Source organism: Primulina tabacum, chromosome 11 (genome assembly GCF_025594145.1).
Source record: "Primulina tabacum isolate GXHZ01 chromosome 11, ASM2559414v2, whole genome shotgun sequence".
Classification (NCBI taxonomy): Eukaryota; Viridiplantae; Streptophyta; class Magnoliopsida; order Lamiales; family Gesneriaceae; genus Primulina; species Primulina tabacum.
This window is the reverse complement of record NC_134560.1, coordinates 4,525,951-4,546,052: the sequence shown is the minus strand read 5'-3', so window position 1 is coordinate 4,546,052 and position 20,102 is coordinate 4,525,951. Positions and strand designations below refer to the sequence as shown.

At 33.9% G+C, this 20,102-nt stretch overlaps 3 protein-coding genes across 3 annotated transcripts; 1 reads left to right on the top strand and 2 right to left on the bottom strand.

The window, feature by feature from the left end:
• Window positions 1-2,984: 2,984 nt before the first annotated feature.
• On the top strand, window positions 2,985-4,128 carry LOC142518650 (uncharacterized). The gene has a single exon (XM_075621441.1). The coding sequence runs from the start codon at window positions 3,115-3,117 to the stop codon at window positions 3,913-3,915; it is 801 nt and encodes a 266-aa protein (XP_075477556.1). The 5' UTR covers window positions 2,985-3,114; the 3' UTR covers window positions 3,916-4,128.
• Window positions 4,129-5,501: 1,373 nt separating this feature from the next.
• On the bottom strand, window positions 5,502-10,481 carry LOC142518898 (putative LRR receptor-like serine/threonine-protein kinase At1g51880). The gene is made up of 9 exons (XM_075621757.1): window positions 9,927-10,481; window positions 9,047-9,593; window positions 8,190-8,653; window positions 7,564-7,699; window positions 7,197-7,268; window positions 7,046-7,114; window positions 6,743-6,814; window positions 6,005-6,076; window positions 5,502-5,923 (listed from the first exon to the last, which is right to left on the bottom strand). Exons 1-9 carry the CDS (start codon window positions 10,018-10,020, stop codon window positions 5,884-5,886), a joined length of 1,566 nt encoding a protein of 521 aa, XP_075477872.1. The 5' UTR covers window positions 10,021-10,481; the 3' UTR covers window positions 5,502-5,883.
• A 1,510-nt stretch (window positions 10,482-11,991) lies between these two features.
• On the bottom strand, window positions 11,992-18,321 carry LOC142518681 (protein phosphatase 2C 70-like). Its single transcript, XM_075621479.1, has 13 exons — window positions 17,977-18,321; window positions 16,585-16,771; window positions 16,260-16,457; window positions 15,984-16,159; window positions 15,744-15,902; window positions 14,726-14,869; window positions 14,582-14,643; window positions 14,049-14,184; window positions 13,419-13,513; window positions 13,190-13,305; window positions 12,977-13,106; window positions 12,291-12,345; window positions 11,992-12,205 (listed from the first exon to the last, which is right to left on the bottom strand). Exons 1-13 carry the CDS (start codon window positions 18,157-18,159, stop codon window positions 12,041-12,043), a joined length of 1,806 nt encoding a protein of 601 aa, XP_075477594.1. The 5' UTR covers window positions 18,160-18,321; the 3' UTR covers window positions 11,992-12,040.
• Between the last annotated feature and the right edge of the window lie 1,781 nt (window positions 18,322-20,102).

The following is a 20,102-nucleotide window of genomic DNA, read 5'->3' as shown; positions in this document are numbered from 1 at the left end:
GTCACCCATCACGTAAAATTTTCTGCTACGCGAAACAAAGAAAGTTGCGTCGCAACAATGTTGCATAATCACGGACATAGAGATATGGATAGGATATCACATGTACTAGGAACAAAATATTCCAGAGTATAAAATACGATATGAAAGGATTCAACTATTTCATACACACATGAGCACACACAGTTATGAAAATTACAATGCATATACATATTGATAGTTGAAATCGAGCAAATTTAAGTATAATTTATATATCGCTAGCTCCATTCATGGCGGTATAAAATGTAATCTTGTCTTTTTCAACGGATATAACTAAATTATATGTTCTTACTTTTTGATCCATATCCTTAGTACCTTTCAAAATAGCCGTGTGTGTGTGTATATATATATATATATATATATATATATATATATATATATATATATGGGGTTTTTTTTAAAAATATTATAAATTAATATAATCATTGTAAAAATGTGCCAAATTGTGGAGTTTTGTAAAACTATAACAATCCGGGACTGTAAGTTACGGTCCCGGATTCATATATTTTATTTTTTTTTTTTTAAAAAGGAAAAGAAAGTGGAGCACGGATTTTAAAAAAAAAAAATAAAAGGGAGATCGGCGACGGTTTGTGCAAAACCGTCGCTACTGGCGACCGTTTAACTAGCGACGGTTTAACAAAAAATCGTCGCTAAGACAAATCCTTGAGTCACAGAATCTAGGAAGACGTGTCACTCCGTGTGTTTTCTTTCTTTAAGTATAAATGCGGGTATTCTTTCCATCATCGTCGAAAATAATTGTTCCTCATATTTATTCTCGTAACTTATTTCTTTCATTCAATTTATATGTGCAAAATCCATATTTTCTACTTCGATCATATATTAATATTATTTGTTGATTTTATCGTCCATTTCATTTGAAGAGATACGAAGAGGTAATGTTTAATTTCTTTGATAATATTATAATTATATATTAAGAAGTAATTTTAATATAAATAATTTAATTTAATATAAGAATGAGTTAATATTAGTGTACTTAATACTAATGAAATTATAAAGTATTTTGTTACGTTTTTAAAATATATTGAGAATAAGTTTTAAAATTTCACGTAATTTTAATCTCCGTAATTTATAATACAATTAATATTATAATTATACATATAGTATACATAAAATTTCGCGTAAATATAAAGTCTGTAATGTATATACATATTCTAATTCCAATAAAACAATTAATATTATAATTATTGTAATTATTGTAATGGTTGTAGATATAATATTATATCACGTAAATTAAATATAACTATTGTAATTATTGTAATTATTGTAGATAAAATATTATATTAAGTAAATATAATTATTGTAATTAAATTAAGTATATTAATTAAATTTTGTAATTATGGTAGATATAATATTATATCACGTAAATTAAATATAATTATTGTAATTATTGTAAATATAATATTATATCAAACTATTTTTTAATATCGTGCTTAATATTAAAAATATACTATTTAACTAAATTATACTTAATCATATAATGTTAGTGAACAAAATTATAATTACATTAATATAATATAAATAATACAAACAAAATATTAAAAAAATTAATTAAATTATCTTCTCTGGCGTAATTATACGGAACTTGTAATAATATCAACGGACGATGCTAATATCTGAAATAAATAACAAGTATTATAAAAAAATTACTTCTTAATATATAATTATAATATTATCAACGAAATTAAACATTACATCTTCGTATCTCTTCAAATGAAATGGCCGTTAAATCAACAAATAATATTAATATATGATCGAAGTAGAAAAGATGGATTTTGCACATATAAATCGAATGAAAGAAATAAGTTGTAAGAATAAATATGAGGAACAATTATTTTCGGCGATGATGGAAAGAATACCCGCATTTCTACTTAAAGAAGAAAACACACTGACACGACTTCTTAGAATCCGTGACAGTTATTCACGGATTTACCTTAGTGACGGTTTTTGTTTAAACCGTCGCCAATAGCGATTGTTTCTGTTAAACCGTCGCTAATAGCGACGGTTTTGCACAAACCGTCGTCGATTTCCCTTTTATTTTATTTTTTTAAATCCGTGCCCCCACTTTCTTTTTTTTTTTAAAAAAAATATAAAATATGAATCCGGGACAGTAAGTCCCGGATTTTTATAGTTTTACAAATCCTCACATTTTGTCACATTTTTATAATTATTTTATTAATTTATAATATTTTTAAAAAAACCCCATATATATGTCAAATATCAATATAAGATTACGCAAATATATATTTGCCTTTCTTCACTAATTTTTGCGTAATATTATATTGATATTTGACAGATATATCAATCATGCAGCTGCCTCAAGTATCATTGTCCAAAAATATTCGACACAATAAAAAAAAACAATTTAAAAGTATATCAAAGTGGTCACCCCGTGTTACCAACTCTCCCGGTATGTTTTAATATAACGTGTTCAATTGATAATCTGAATTATATTCAAAATAAAGATATGCAAAAACGAACGGACGATCTGTTACGCCTCGAGCCTGGGTCCGCGCCTGCGTGACTGCACAATAGCCCTCTATAGCATCTACTTCGTATTCGTCCTCGTTTTTTATGAAAATGATTAACCAAAGTTTCTATAGAAGTCCATTATAATTAAGTCAATTATAAACTCATTTTAAATATTTAATTTTTAAGACGTGGGACAAATGTATCACACGATGAATTGAACATGTTCTATTAAAATATAATTAAGTAGATTGTTACTCCAGATGCAACACATGCTCAATCGTTTAATACATGATAAATTTCGCGATATGGACACAAAAAATCACTGAACTTATAACCAACACTTTTCGGTATCATTGGTGACAATGGTGGAAGTTTTTTTTGTCTTTTTTTTTTTTTTTTATCTTCCAAGGTGTCCATGTGCTGTCCCTAGACTCCATCAACAACCTTAGATCACTTGTTTCATATTCACCAGACCACCTAGCTTTTAATATTACCAGCCGTCCGAAAACATTACCTCGCCAAATATTAAACCTATATAGATAAAAAAAAGTAAACTCTTGTCAACAATGTAATCAAACCGTAAGAAGCATGCTTCACCCCTCTATAAAGATTAAAGCACACCCAAATTTCGTGGCTCAAAGTTCATGCATTAATGATATAACTCACCAAACTCTCCAACTTCCATCACAAATGGAATCCCTTCAAGCCACCTCAAATTGCGTCGAACCAAGCTTTAGCCCCGGCTCGAGCCCCAGGATTTCTTTCTCGGCCGAGTTTCTTGATGAAAACAACTTCATCTCCATATGTCCAAACCCTCGGTCGGAAAAAGAGATGGCCGAGAGGGCTTCGCGCAACGTGGAATTCGAGTTTCTTTCTGGAAAATTAACCAACATGATCACAGCGGATGAACTGTTCAGTGAAGGTAAGTTGCTTCCCTTCTGGCAAATGCATCATGTCGAAAAACTCGACAAGGTCAGCCTCAAAACGATAAATATTGAGGAAACGCCGGGAGAAAGCGAGAAAAATAACAAGGGAGGGGGCAGAATCAATTGGTTTCTTGACGATGATCCCTCCCCTAGACCACCTAAATGTACTGTTCTGTGGAAGGAGTTACTGAGGCTGAAAAAACAACGTGCCTCGACTCTAACCCCGTCTTCGTCTTCTTTCACGAACTCAGCAGCCGAAATTCCATCAGCGGATCACGAGAAAAAAGAAGAGGTATGGAATAAAGAAAAGGTCGTGAAGAGAATCAAGAAAGGCCTTGAAAGAACGAGATCAGCTAATATAAGAATAAGGCCTGTGATTAATGTGCCTATTTGCAACCAAGGCAAAAACACTGCACTGCCTCAACTGTTTTCTTCAAGAAAAGGAAAACTAATAGAGAGGTAAAAGATATTGAGGTGATCATTATGATGTAGAGATGTTGTATTTGCTACTTTAGTATGATTCTTCCCCCTTTCTTCCTCATTTTTTTGGGTGATTTTAATTTATCCGCTGAATTATGCATCGTGAATGCTATTTATATTTTTTTTTTCGGGGAGGTTTTCAAGTATCGCAACGAATTTCCAATACTTTGACATGATTTACAAGTATCTAGCTCGTGGTTTAGCAAGAAGAAGACAGGAAACATGATCCATATATATATAGATGTATGATATTTGATTTTTTAGAGTTTCTCTTTGATAAATTAAATGTTTCAAAATTCTCAAACGAGCCTGGAAAAGTGGATGTTTGACGAACTTTACTGCATGCTTAACAAATTAGTAGAATATTTATAAGATGCTAAAAATAAACAAAAGTACGGTACAGTTCATATGCAACCTGCATCAGGCAACGGAGTTCAGATAATGCAAGAAATATATATGTTTCAGCTTTCCCACCAGCGCAAACTCAAAAGTACTTCGCAAGCTAACAATTAATCCAGTGGTCAGCAATGAATAAAGAAAGGCATACATGCAGTAACTGCGATCGATGACCCTTGAGATTTTGGACATTAAAATTAAAGCTGTTACTGCACTTTCCTCGTGACCCATAGTGTTGTTTCCAGCAAGATTCATGACATGTTTCATGGAAATAAATGCACCCTTACTCCAAATGGATGAACAAGCAATGTGCAGGTAGATTAAAATATTTTTATAGAATTAACCCATTAATTTCTGGTTGAGGTGGTGGACGTCGAAAAGTGAGTAAAGGGTTTCGTGATCTTGGAAAGGCACCAGAACTTTAGCAGACATCACTCCACATTTTTACCCATCTGCAACCACACTATGACTTAAATTACCTGTGCATCACTTTTTCACTTGATATAATACCTAAAGAAATATATAGATATGTTGAAATCAATGTAAAAAAGAATTGAGAACTGAACTTTGTGATAAATAATAAATACATGTGGTTCCATCGACCTACTTCAAGTTTAAGACGAAACTACAAAAAACAATGTTGCAAGATCTCATATACAATTCCAAATGAGCTAAAAAAATTATACAATAACGTATGATGGGGAAAAAATTGACACTGAAGATATGTTTGCTATCAAAATATATAAAGTGGTGTTGAGAGAGCTTCTAAGAAACACTTTCTAGATTTTAACTGCATGAAAATGCTTCTGAGTGTATGTGAACGTCGACTTTTAACTTCTCTAAGTTTTATCCAAAAACTAGAAGCAAGAATGTAACAATTTTTTTGCTTGTGCTTTGCATTTCCAGAATTTTTTTATACATATTTGTGTATTATACAAATTTTGTCATTTTTTATATTTTTATTCAAGCATTCATGTTTTAAAAATTAAATTAATTTGGATACAATATTCATAATAAATTAATTTTTATACAATTTTCAAAATGTAATACTAATTATATAAAAATATTATTGATGACAGTGAGTATCAAATTTTAGATAATTAAAAGATATCAAATTTATATAGTTTAATGATATGATCGTCATTCAACTAAAAATTAAATTTGAAAGCAATATTCTTCCAAACACTCAAATTTTAGCTTGTATTAACTTTAGATTTCTATTTTCAAACAATCTCTACTTTAGCTTCCCAGTAACTTTAAAATAATCTCTAAAATAATCATTTTAAAATAAGCAAAAACTCTCCAAAACACTCTCATCATCAATATGCACACACCGCTAATACCAAAACAGAAAGTGATGCACTTTATCTAATTACATAAACAATAATATTCACTCGTATTGAATGTAGAAATAGGAAGTAAGAACATGGTTAGAGTGGATGAACAATAAACTTGACTTCCCAGTGCTCCAGGAATTGTATGTGAAGAACTCGACCCTGACATATTCTCGAATCTAAAGTTAGCAGGCCAAAGAGAAGTGGTTTGAATGTTTCCTTCACGATTGGGGTGGTATCAAAAACGGGTTTCCAGAATACCTGAACGACAAAAATGTAATTGAATCACTCCACCATTAAATTAAAACAAAGGAAAGGTTGGTTAGCTAAACGATTAATAACCTGAGAGTCAAGCCAGCTTTTCCAGCAAGGTTGCTTGGTACTTGGCCGGTCAGATTGTTGTTTTGCAGAAAGCTGCATGTATATTAGCATGGGTCATTTGCAAAGCTTGTAAGAAATGCCAAATTTCTATTCCAACAAAAGAAATACAGATTGTCCATAATAAATGGAAAGCCTACATACCTGAGCTCTAATATGCCGCACAAGAATCAGCAAGGTATTTTAAAAATATATAATTTTGAAAAGCTCAAAAAATCTCAGAAGGGCTCTATTTTCTTCTACTAGCTAATGTAACAGTTTTCAAAAGAAAATTGTTCACAAGCATTGCATAAATGATTTAGTAAATTTTCACATAATCACAGACCAGGACATGACTTATCTGTCGCCTAACACTGATATTCTGTGTGTAAAGCTTTTGCATTTTGACTGAATATATCGAATTTTTATCAACCAATTCATAGCTCTACAGGAAGGTAAAGGAGTAAAATTATAGGTTGAAGTATGTACGCAGCTCGTTGAGAACATTACTTAGATACATTGCTAAAACATTTTCCGATCCCTCATCAGAAATTTTAGTCCCAAAATGCATAAAATATTTGACAGATCATACACTATGCATGCCTCATTTGAATCTACGAGGTAAAAAAAATAACAGTCAATACAGAAAAATGAGTAGATAAAGCACAACTGCAAGAAACATTAGACTTTCAACTGTACAAAATGATTCTGAGTAATACTTACACTTCACGTAATCTTGTTAGTGTTCCCAGAGATGCAGGTATCACTCCACTGAGTTGATTGTCTTCCAAATGCCTAATTGAATGGTGGAGTATATTAGTACAAATAAAAAATTAATTTGTAAATATTTTTGAAAAAGACATGAAACAAGATTGTCTGAGTTGATGAAAACCCCAACTGCACTTCGGTTCCTTGTTGCAAACGAAAATCATTAACCACCGAGATCTCATTTTTCATTAATTTATTAACTATCCTCTAAATAATTGTGAGGGCCATTGCCGGAAATTTTAGAATATCCCAACTTACAGAATTTCCAATCCGATCAATGAACTGAGGTCTGGAATACTCCCTGACAAGCTATTATTTCCAAGCGATCTGTTAATAACAGGAAGCTATCGATGAAATTTTATTCAAACAATTCAACTCATTGAACTCGAAGATTTTGTTTTTCACTCACATGCTAGCCAATGCTGTCATCCTAAAAATACTTGGAGAAATTGACCCTGAAAGACCCATGCTTGTGAGGTTTCTGAAGACAATAGGAAAAAAAAGGTTAGCTCCTAGAGTTGTTTGCCCAAGATGATTATAGTGTCGTTTTGAGTGCTTCGATGAATGAATGGGTGCAGGAGTTCAAGCACAAATAGCATTGAAGTTCATCTTCCAAAACTTCATTTTTTGCTCACTGGTTTAATTTTTTCCATAAATGAATATGAACAACGTTTTAGTTTTAAAAACCTGAAAATGTAGTTAAAAAATGTGCATTCCTCAACTCGGCAGTTTCAGCTCCGCCCCTGAAGAAAAACATATAACAAAGTCCAACTTACAAGGTGGCAACACGAATTCGGGGCTCGTCTGTGCAAGTAACTCCAGTCCACGAATATCTACGGGGTAAACATGGATCACCATTCCAATCAGCCGGAGGGTGTTTGAAGCTATTTCTCAAGTCTATCATTGCAATTACTGAAAGGAAAAAAGGAAAAAGAGAACTTGAATCACATCTCTGATTTAGGGTCGGCATTTAGTTCCATGAGGAAAAGTTCAAAAGTATCAACCACTTGGGTACCTCTTCCTGTTTGAGGGGAAAAATAGGCCATTAATACTAGGGCTCGATGACTGAAAATTTTTATGCAAGTCCTTTAGTGTAAAGAGGTTCGTTCAGGTGAAAAGTTTAAAGAGCCATAAAACAATTGTTGTCTAGCGCAAGACTCAAAAAACGTTGGAGCATTTGAGGAGGTGAATAAGGTACTCATCATCAGCAGTGAAAAATATTTTCCAAGGTGTTGTACCTACCATAATTATATATTTTGTGTCGGCCCCTTCACAATATTTTATGATCAAATAAGTTTTATTATTCAAGAATTTGGTTCAACAAGGAAAGGAATTGTAGGGAATGGTTAAACGCAATCCCGCTAATCATCCAAGTTATAGATAATTAAGAGCTGATTCATACCATCACGTGGGAGCGTTTTCCCTCCAGAAGGAAGCACTTGAAAAGCCTCTCCAGCATTAATTAGAGGGCCAGCACTTGATCCAACAGCCGCAGTCAAAGTTAAATTTGTAATGCCAGAAAGAGGCCACTGGTTTGCAAAGACAACTATACCAGCTGGAGTCACACTCAAGTTATTGTAATATGTGACACCATTGATGGTTATATCAACCGTTCTTGAGCTCCCTGGAACAGAAGTTTGATCATCCGCGAAGTAAAGAGCAATATAATATTCTGCGCTTTGAAGGAGACCTGGTGGCCAAGGTAATACTAAAGTTTCTGACGAGCTTTTCAACAACCGTGAGTGAAACACTTTCACAGGAGGAAGGTTCCAGATACCAGAAACAGCTAGTTCTCCTGAACTTGATGGCAGAGATGTGTTTTCTCCGAATGGTTGCCAATAGCGATTAAATAGGTCATCTGGATACCTGCTCAGTGGCATTCTTGAAGTTAAATAGAAATGAAGACCATTAACAGTATGCATTGTCGAACCATCAGAACACACAATGACTTTTTGGCTTTCGTTTCTAAATAAACAACCTTCAGAATTCTCACTGAATCGTGATATTTGTGAAATGGTTGAAAATAAAAAGGGAAACCAAACAGAATAATTAGCACTGTCAGAAAACCAAATTTAAAAGAAAAGAAAACAGACACCATGAACAGAGGAAAATGATCACACGAAAAGATTTTCAAACAAGTTTCTTCCAAAATTAACCTAAACCATGAAGCCTTGAATATATTCAATAAAAATAAAGAAGCAGACAATACATAGACCATCCAATTTGACAATCCATTGCAAAAGGAGCTCAAATACTTACTCAATATGTGGTCCATCATACCCAAACTTGTGTCTAGCTACCAAACTCAAAGAATAAGATTTAAAATCTGTCGAATTATACAACTGATCCATCAAAAGCACAACCTCTAGAGCAGAGATGAAAGGGTCAGAATCAGTGTATATGTTTGAAGCTAAACAGATGCTCAAATTCTTTCCCGTGGGCAAGAAGACCCCTTCGTAATAACTCGAATTCCCAGTTATATAATCATCAGTCGTATTAACGACACTCCAAAATGTCCCATCAACTATCTGATCAAAAACAGGAGGATTAACATTCCCGTTCACTCGACCATAGTAATATGATGTCCTGACTAAGTATTTCCGCGTCCGATCAACAGGAATTTCGTAACAGAATTTCTTGAAGAGGCTGTTCTTCAAAGGAAATGTACGCACAGTGGCTAGAGTTGGGACTAGAACTTGTTCTGTTATAGTCTTGGAAATTCCAGTCGATATGTAGGTCGTGTCGGGCAGCCATTGCAATCCTTTGTAGGTATAGTTGACAGAAGCACCACAATCAATTAAGAAACCTGAAAAACCAAAGAAGACCACGAAAATTTGATTTCTACCAGTAAATGAAATTCGATAATTAAAGAAAAGCTGAAAAACCTCAAAGTAACAGAATATTTGAGCTCATTAGCAAAAGAGAATCGATCAACAAACAATCTGCACAATCCTAATAGATTAACTAAACAAAACTCAATCAACAAGCAAAACCGCAAACACCTAAAAAAACACCGAAGTTTACGAATTTATCAGTAAATCAAAAGCCCGGATAAAATTTTGGCAAGATTTCATGAGGGATTCATCATAAAAACAAAAAACACAAAACCAAAATACAATTGAATCGAGGTTTGACTTACCTCTGAGGGGTTGAGAAAAGGAAAGATAGGTCAGGAAAGATAAAACGAAGAGTAAGCAAGCAAACATCTTCATGCATACCAAAGAGAAAGACATGACAGATAGAAAGAAACCGAAAAAAATCAAATCTTTGGGGAGAGAGAGAGAGAGAAAGAGAGAGAGAGGGAAGGTGCAATGGCTAAAGGGTTGAAAAGCGTTTGCGGACTCGCAGAATGGGAATGGAATTGGTCAGTTCGTTTGGTGAATTCTGCAAGAAAGAGATGAAGTCGGTGAAGAGGAAAGAATAAAGAAAGAATCATACAGACATCGGTTAACGCGGGAAGCAACAACCACACCAGGTCAGAGCGATGCTCATCATTTTGATTTGGACATGAAATGTTAAGGACATAGCAAGTCAACGTCCCTGCAGACGGAGCAAATGGAGATCCAAATCTGTGGCATATTTCTGAATTTATATAATTTCTCGCGGCCTTGCTGCTGCATTTCACGTAGAAGAAACAGTAGGGCTAGATCTTGTCCCGTAGACGTGGTACCGACCACAATATGAAATATGAAGAGGCTCATTTGTGGAGTGAGGCTTTGGTAGTGACGTATAATCTTTAAGTAGTTTATTGATCATAAGTTTTTTTTTTTTATTGTAGAATAAAACCATTTCATTTCAAAAGAGATTCAACAAATTCTTGTTCACAAAAGAGGAGATAAAAACAGAATCACATGAGAGAAAACAAAATATGTATGATTCCTAAATCTATGTCTAAGCAGTTTATTTGTGATTTGATTTGTGTTTCTACAATATTCCGATTTACGGGCGTGTCAGGTGCAAAAATGCATCAATTTGTGTAAAACTTCTAAAAATTACGACGATTATGGACGCTAAATTTGACAATTCGTTATAGTCTCCTAAACTAATACAACAACAAAACGAAAGAAAAGACAATAGAAATTGATAGAAATAAACTAACAACATGATTGTGTATCAACAAATCAATAGTAAATCACAAAAACATGAAAAATATAACAAAATAGTGCTAGAATATATACGATGATGCTAAAATAGGACTGAAAAAGCATGAAAAAGCTTGACTAAATTTTGAGAATTCTGTAGGAAGTTACCTAGAGTTGTGCGAGAGATTGTTATGTTCTTTCCTATGTTGGCCAATCTCCCTTTTCTTCCTAATAACTGTGCGGTTCTTCGCCACTCTTCCATGATCCACGTTCTTCTGCTTTTCATCCCATGATTTCTCTATTTTCAGCGCCTTGTGATCAGTTTGAATGGATAGGAATTGACCTGTTACATTTGATGGACCTATATAATTTAATTGGGTTTGTAATTAAATTTGACTTCCATAATTAAATATTTTAGTCCAAACAATTTGTATACCTTGAACAATGATGGACATCAACACCTTGAACTTTGGAACCGAGCTTGCGGATTTGTTCAGCTAATTGCCCATCTGGAGATGTTATGGCTTTTAACTACTTGTATTGCATCTGTCTCAATAATTTGGGCTATCCCAAGTTGATGTTTCTCTTCAATCCTTCCTCAATAACAATAAATTCAGCAATATGGGAGGAAAAATGTCATTGAATAAACAGTCCTTCAACGAATATCAAATGACCATTGATGTCACATTCCACTATATATCCCCACTCTGAAATAGATCGTTGATTTAATCATCGTTGTGTCAACATTCATTTTAAGAACTCCAAAAAGTGGTGGTTGCCAGTATGTTTGTGAGTTGAGTTGTATCCCATAAGAGGTCGATATAGGCACTAAAAGATTATAGTTTTCCTCAATTCTTCGTATGTTCGGGATGTCATCTTGCAATGAATTCAGGTGAATGTGACAGCAATGGCAACAAAAACACGATTAGTATATGATAAAGTCCAATTTGGTATAGTCGGATGCTTGTTGATTGCACGGCTAATTTAAAGCATCGTCCTCTTAACATAAAAGCGAGAATTTTATCAGAGTCAATTTCAAATTGGAAGCTCAAATTACCCACCCAGGATAAATCTCTGTGGCATAAATTACCAAGACCAGAGCCATAGAAAATCAAGAGAGAGTAAGCGGCTACGAAAGAATTTGTATAAATGAAACTGGTTTTGAATCTTTTCATGGATCAAGTTTACAAGATTGGATTCTGTCAGCGTTACTAAAATCTACAAATATTATAGATGTGTTATCTTTAGTACGCAACGTTCGAGCCTCACTCAACAAAAAATTAGCTATCTTCTCCGCGGTATTGTCTCTGTCCATGGCGCTTCTCTCCATTGCATGCTGGAAAATATAGATGAAGTAGGATTCAGAAACTGCTAACTCAAAAACTCCGAAACAAATTGAAGAACATCAGTCAATGGATTACCTGATTCACAAGCTGAACAGCCTTCTTGGTACTAACGACGTCCCAAAAGCCATCACTAGATCCAATTCCAAGAATTTGCCAAGTTACAAATGTGCAAAAGCAACACAGAGATCCTTTGAATATATATCATGCAGAGGGAATGGTATTCTCCCTTGCAAAAACACACACACACAAAAACTATGTTTTGGAAGTTAGATGCAGAAATGAGTTGTTGAGTTGGAGGTGAAGCATGTTGCCGAAAAACTCTGCAATCTAAACATCTTAACCTCCAAATAGAAAACCATCCACTAACGTGTCAAATCAATTGCTGCTCTGTTTCTTATTTTTGAAAATGAAATCTTTGACACACTTGGTAAGCAAACGCAGGCAAACTTTTAGTTTCATGCATTTCCAAATGAGCGGGGGACATCTCAATAAATGAGCAAGAATCCTTTGAAGATAATACTTGGTATCCAAACAGAAAGAAAGAGTTATTCCCTCGAAATGGGATGTTTTTGCGTGTTACAAAAAATCTCTTGGTTCTTATTTCTATGAACAGAGAGATAAAAAAATCATTCCACTTAAGGAATAATAATATAAAAATGTGAGTAATAAAAAAGAAATCTGCATTAATATTAAATAAAAATGAAGTAGAGATTTTGGAGTAAAATAAAAGAAGACGACAACTTGAACTTTCAGCAAATTACCTAGACAATAGAGCAAAGCCGTGGCTTGTTTGGTCTATATACACAGCTTCACTTATATAGGGCTCCGAACTGAAGCGAGCATCCTGCTCCTTCAAAAATTTGTCTCCAAGCATCCTGCCTAGATTTATGCCTGAATGGAAACAATTAATGAAGTAAGTATATGCTTGATGACAAATTAAAACTTTTTTAATGCCAAAAGTCGGCTTTTATCACCGCATATTCGTGTTTCCCCATCTCTCAGAGGCGCTCCTGATGCTTGCATACGGAGTCTTTCAGAATAACTGGTTATTCTATGGTCTTCTGTCATATTTATCTGCTTTCCCCCAACACTGACAGATTAAGGTTGACTCAGAATATAAAACTGGTTATTCTATGGTCTTCTGTCTCAAAATTATCATGATGAAAATATAAATCCGAAAGCATGTGAAATATCAACACCTACTTTACAATGCAAGCTGAGTCTCCAACATTTGCACATTGTACATAGAAATTTTCATTACTATCAGTCCAAACCAGAAGCACTGTTGCAGTACAACCCTGAAAGAATTTTGATATCACAAAAAAAAATCATATCCTTAAACATATCATAAGATGTAGGTCAGGAAACTAGAGAACCTACAGCGGGTTCCATTTTGGGCTTCCTATAAAAATGCAAACCGTAGAAATCTAGCTCAATTAGCTACTAATTATCTTCTGTATCTCACTATATTCATGAATAACAGCATTCCGTGTTTCTAACAAGATCATTACAATGAAAGGAGACAAGGTTAACAATTTTTTGTTGCAAATAGTTGAAATCTCACCGAGCTAAGAAATGTACGCCCACAGTATTCTATTCTTCAGACAATAAGGCTTTTCACAAAGTTTATAATCCTCCTCTTTAATACGTTAGACTGAACTATATAGATAATACTAGAAAAAATAGACATCATTGAAGAATTAGAGTGCAGTAATTCAATCAGAAAGCACGTGAGAAAATAGTGATCTACATGGCACATTTTAGAATATTATGATTCAAGAAACTGAAAATATGGTAGAACAAGGGCAAAAGGGCAGAGATGCAGAGTAGAACCTCATAGTAATGGTTAATGCGTGATTCAGTTTGGTAAAATGCTTCTCTCAGTACATCAGAAGCATCAGATTGTGATAAAACCTTCTCTCTTATAATCACATCCGACAAGATGTCAGCAATGACTTCAGGCATTATTCTGGGATAAACAGTAAGTAAGCATATGTTTCCCATAAGAGTGTGTGGCCGATACTAGAAATTATATTCAAGAATTTAACATGAAAATTGAAGCATTCGGTGTAAACCCAAAGCACCCACTAAAGTTAGTACATAAGAGACCAAATAATGCTTCATTTCGGTCCTTTGATAAATGTTAGAGGATTAATTTCTTCCAGACGACTGCAGTGAAAACATTCCGATTTCTAGAAATTCAAAGAAAAGTAGATTACGTGGATAACAATTTGGACAGCAGCAAATAATTAAAGATAAAAAAATTCCAATATCAATCATAGTGCTGATTATATATCAAAACAAACTTTATTTCTGATTCTCCACATGTAGCAATTGATAGTCCAAGTTAAAGAAAGTGAATTTACTTGCCCGCGGATGTTGCAGCATCTGCTCCACCATGACCATCACATATGCCAAAAATTCCAAACTGCAACAAGTGAAAAGCATAAACCTAAATGGCTAATTCATTTATGTAAATAAATCAATAAAATAAGACACGACTCCAAAACCTGATATGTTCCAGGAAGAGGCCATTGGAAATAGCAGACATCTTCCATGGGCAACTTTTTTGCTCCTCGACGCATAGCCATGGGATCAGATGCTATGCCAACGCCGAAGGGAATCTTGGAATCTGTCTGAGTTGTAATATGAACCTAAAGCATTAAACAAAGAGCGGAGCCATTAATGGTAGTGCCAAAACTGCAGAAGGGCAAGGGCCGCCAGGCATACATTTCATTCGCTACTTGCAACAAAGGGGTAGGCTACGAAAAGTAAGAGATAAATCCATTAAGAGTAGAGATGTTACGTAATTTATAGCGACTAAATATAGACCATGAAGTGTGATATAAATCTCAGCAACTAAAAATATCAACTTTTAACTTATTACTACGCTGTCGTCAAGGTTAATTCAGTCTTCACTGAGTTATACCTCATCAAGTCATCCTTTCAGCCAAACTGGAAGGAGAAGGGAAATGAGATGGAACTACAACATTCTTAACATGTTACATCCTCACCCTCTTTGGCACCCACAACTATGCCAGGATGATGTGTACCTTCCCCTTTCATTCCTATGTTTTCCCAACTTTACTAAAATAGAATATAAGCTAAGTTCTCAAAGTTTCATGTTGAATTGTACCATAAAACAAATGCCAGGACTTTAAATGCCTGTCATTGTCGAACACTCGCATCAAAACAGTCTAAGGAGACAAATAATAAACATGGTGACACAAAAGAAAAGATTTTTCTGGTTAATCTCCTTTTTCCAGAACAATAAAAAATGGGATCACAACAGCAAGACAAGCTGAAGGAGATGTCAAATTATAACAAACCTAGTGAGACATATGAGTTTATAGCACAAGGACACACCATCATCATATACATCAATATTATAAACATACAACCAGGAGCAAATAATGATTAGCTATAAAGGATCACACACTGACTATGTTAAAAAACTTTCCAGCACAGATTGTTTCACAGACGAAGCACAGACAAGAATATAAAATCCAAACAGCTGCATCAACTTACAAGTATCTTCGAACTTGTGCCTAAAGTTATTGTATCTCCAGTTGAGAGCTCAACTGGAGTACCCCAATGTCTATTTCCAGATTGAGGGCGATGAACTGCTTGGGAATTCAAGAGCGTACCATTCAAGCTACCCATGTCAATGAGCTCCCATTTAAATTTCTGTAGCATTGCAACGTTATCACAACAGAAAGCAGATAGCATAAAAATCAAGTACAAAGCACAATAAAGAACTAAGCTTACACTTGCATTCCAATTTATCATTGCGTGCTTTCCAGAAACTTCTGAGTCCTTTAACAATATACTACCAGGTAAAACTCTTCCAATAGTCACTGGAAGCTTGGATGTATTCGTCGACTGTACGGAATACCGAAGCCCACCAGAAGGCCCAGAAATTACCTCCAGCATGATAGTACTTCCTGCACTTCTAAGAGAAAATCATGATCATGGGTTTTATAAATCCTGCCAACAAAACTCCAAGAACATTAGAACTTATACAGTCAATGAGGAGAAAATTACTCTGATTTGCAGTATAAGCAGGAACAGGATCTCTGAAAGCTTTCTTATCTGGATCATGTTTTGAGCTATAGTCCGTGTCCTCTCTTCTTCCATGTATCAGTTCTTCAGAAAACTTATTGGAAGCGATCGGAAGCCTCAGCGTATGACCCACCAAAGAATCCTCAGAATTAATTGGAATGTTGAGAATGAAGCTGTCATCTGGAAAGAGCAACAATACTTATATTTTTTACTAAAAGAACGCAAAACTGGACAGAACGATAATTGGACAAAAAATTTCTATAATTTATAGCTTAAAATACGAAAGAAAACGGTTAGCATCTATTACTGTGGGTCAAGTGAGAAGTTGATGGAAGCCTTTGTTTAGGTTCCCCAGCATTAGAACTTGGTGAGCTAAAACCAGCTTGAGTTTGACAACCAGATGGGTCAATAAAGTCACCAATGATAGGCACATTGCCTTCGCTTTCAATAATAACCTGGTCTCCAGAAACGAGCGGCCTCTCAATGTCATCATCCTGTTTTGGAAAATGTGAAGCACATAATAATCATGAAAAAGAAAAAAAGACACAGTGGGAAACTTTCAGATGAAACAGTCATTGCAGGTACATGTTACATCAAGCTAAGCCAAGCAGCAATCCATGTCATGCTCAAACACAAGCATAAAAAATCAGCATGTAAAAAAAGTAAAATACCAACTAATGCATATGGAAAATCTCAAAATAACCATTACACGGTTACCATCAGATTTAACTAAACTGGGAAACAACGAAAACCGAAAAAGAAAAAAGAAAAAAAAAAGAAAGAAAAATGTTCCTCCGTTTGGTGCCAGCATTGCATCATTTTCCATTTGACACATTTATTTTTTAATAAGGTGGATGACAATTCAATATAAAATACTACTGAGGATTATGCAGCTAGGTACATACAAAAACACAGAAAAACTTAAGGAATAAGCAAAAAAATGGAATCTTAAACCGGGTAAAAGGAATTATAATTGAATTTCGAGATAGATATATGTAACACAAGCTTTATTTACTCAAGCCTAAGGAACATAAACTTAAACGCCAACAAAGAATGCTCTGCATGGCAAGCACTTAACTATCAGCTTCCATAACATTGACAACCAAGTGGCATTGGATAAGGACACAAAATCAAAGTCCTATTTTCTTTCCAGGAAGAACAGATGAATATTTGGCTGTGTTACACAACATGATATTGCAAAGAAAAACACAGAACCGAGAATTTCAAATAGTGGCGTTGAAACCCTCCAGTTTTCACATGATCACGATCATTTCAAATGTTCTCTGAAGAAGCGTGTAACATGGGAAAAAACGATAGTATCTGAGAGTAAATAATCTACAATCCTCACTCCTCCCCCCACCCCCCGGGTCCAACACCTAGACGGGAATATCATCATATAAACGAAATTATCAACATTCGTCCGTTCAAAATAGCCCCAGAAAGATAACTAAAACGAGCCAAAAAAATAGCAAAACTTTGCAAGAATGACAAAAATGGAGACATGAAATTAGGGGGGGAAAGGAACAACATAATCCACCTCATAAAACCAAGAAACGAAAGGCCCACTCAAACACAAAACATGCACTTCCAAACAGCGCCTAAATCCCCAAAACAGAAAACTGATAAAAACACATCTTCACGACAAAAGCTCACAACACTCATATCAAAATCACATTTATCCCAACTAAAAAATTCAGACCTTGGTCGAGATGCGCGACCGGCGGTGACCGGCGGGGGAGATGAAGCGACGCCATGGCTTGAATTTGCAAGCGATGAGCAGTAGTATGATAATGAGCAGCAACATAAGAATCACTATCCCAAAAATAACTACCGATGATGATATCAAAGTGCTGGTGACGATTATTAGCATCGGATTATCCATTGGATTATCAATCACTATGATTTTCTTGGTGAAAGAGAAAATTGACGCTCTATATTATCGGAAAATTCGAACTTTATTTTGTATAATTATCAACCAGCCATACCCAACAACAACCATAGAGGGTAAAACCGTGCCTCGGCTTCGCGAGAAGGACGCTTTGAAATGGTCACTCTTCTTATTACTGTTAACCTCAGTTTGTGCCCAACACATTGTTCATTTTTATTTTAACCCCAACACTTTCTTTTGTTTTCTTTTTACACCCCAATGAGATAATTGAGTAATTCTTATAGCAATTTGACATATTTATCACCATTTTAAAATAATAGCTTTAAAAAATACATTATTATTATTATTATTATTAAAATTTAAAAATTATTAAAATTTAAAAATAAAATATATCGAGACAATTATTAAAAGCCAAAAAAAGATATTTTGAAGGATACAATTTTTTGATAGATTTTAAATAGTTCTTAATATCTAAAATTACAATTGGATTTAAATTCTATTGAACCAAACTTAAAAATAGAAGATAAACTATGTGTAATTTACTAACCGCAATTTTACAATATTTTGAATCTCAAATAAATATTAAAAATTATATCCTACCAAAAATTAATAGTGATTGCTTTAAAAAAAATTATTTCTTTGAAGTACTAATAATTTTTAAAAAATCTCTGAAAATATATAGTAATTCGATTTTAAATAGTAATTATCATAATGGGTAGAACTCTAGACTAATTCATGTTTATAAATTATAACTTAACGTTATATCTTTGGCGGATTTGGATCTTCTGCTGTGGCTGAAAATACAGCACCTGATGATGTGCATTTTTATACGAGATGATAGAGCAAACGAAATGATCAATTGATCATCTCATTTAAAAAGTGCACAGTATTTTCAGCCACAACGGATGATCCAAATCAAATTCATATTTGGCCAAACCATTAGATTTTATGTAGGCAACTTTTTCCCTTTGCAAGACTTTTTTTCTTCTATGTAAAGGAAAGTTGTAATTTAAATAAAATTTTACCTCCGATTTTTTTTTTTTTTTGTGTGTTAATCCACGTAGAGCACATTTGATCACATTATTTAATAACTATATATATATATATATAATAGTATAATAATTCATTTGATATAAAAGAGTGGTGGGCATGATTCATGAAGATCCTTTTCGTAAGAGACATGATTATTTTTTTAGGATTCATAGATCATTTCTTTTCAAATGTTGCATGTGTCCGAGATTATCAAGTATCGATAATGACTTTTTTTTTCCATTTCTAGAAGCCCCTTTTCTCAATAAATAGAAAATGTAGCTATGTGGAATAATATTAATTAGTTCTGTTGGAAAAAATAAACGTTAATCATAACAGGACACTACGCGTGGCATTATTTTGAAATAAGAAATGAATACTGCTTGACTTGATTTCACCAACCCATAAAATAAATTTTTTTTGGCAGATTTCATGATGGAATTTGGACATCAATTTCATAGAAAATGAGAGTGCATTTAATAGAATTAACAAATTATTGTTCCTACCACACACAGACCCGACGATATAGTCTCATAAATCTTGTTTCTTTTAATTCAATTAATTTCGAAAGTTATTATATTTTTCTTTCCCGTGACATTCAAATCATAAACACCTTTAGTCTAAATCATATTATATTAGTGAAATAAACGAGTGTTTGACGAATGATTATGCATTTTATTCTTTTTAACCAATATTTTTCTCCGACAAACATGTTATATAGAGCTTGCCCAACATGATTTACCAGACTAACGTAATTTGTTGATTAATACTGCTTAATCAAAAGATATATACTAACGAAAAGTAGCGACTTTGAGTCTCACGTCATTAAAAAATAAATAAAATTTTCTAGATTGAAACGAGGACCTCAAAGAGTGTAGCCCCTTAATTAGACAAATTTTTATATTCAT

Coding starts and splice junctions, on each gene's coding strand:
- LOC142518650 (XM_075621441.1), top strand. CDS start 3,115: ATGCTTCACCCCTCTATAAAGATTAAAGCACACCCAAATTTCGTGGCT.
- LOC142518681 (XM_075621479.1), bottom strand. CDS start 18,159: ATGGATAATCCGATGCTAATAATCGTCACCAGCACTTTGATATCATCA. Junction 16,160..16,259: donor TGCTTATACTGCAAATCAGA/GTAATTTTCTCC, acceptor TTAGAAGTGCAG/GAAGTACTATCATGCTGGAG. Junction 12,346..12,976: donor GGCTTTGCTCTATTGTCTAG/GTAATTTGCTGA, acceptor AATTGGATCTAG/TGATGGCTTTTGGGACGTCG.
- LOC142518898 (XM_075621757.1), bottom strand. CDS start 10,020: ATGTCTTTCTCTTTGGTATGCATGAAGATGTTTGCTTGCTTACTCTTC. Junction 7,700..8,189: donor GAAAACGCTCCCACGTGATG/GTATGAATCAGC, acceptor TTTTCCTTTCAG/TAATTGCAATGATAGACTTG. Junction 7,269..7,563: donor CGAATTCGTGTTGCCACCTT/GTAAGTTGGACT, acceptor TATTGTCTTCAG/AAACCTCACAAGCATGGGTC.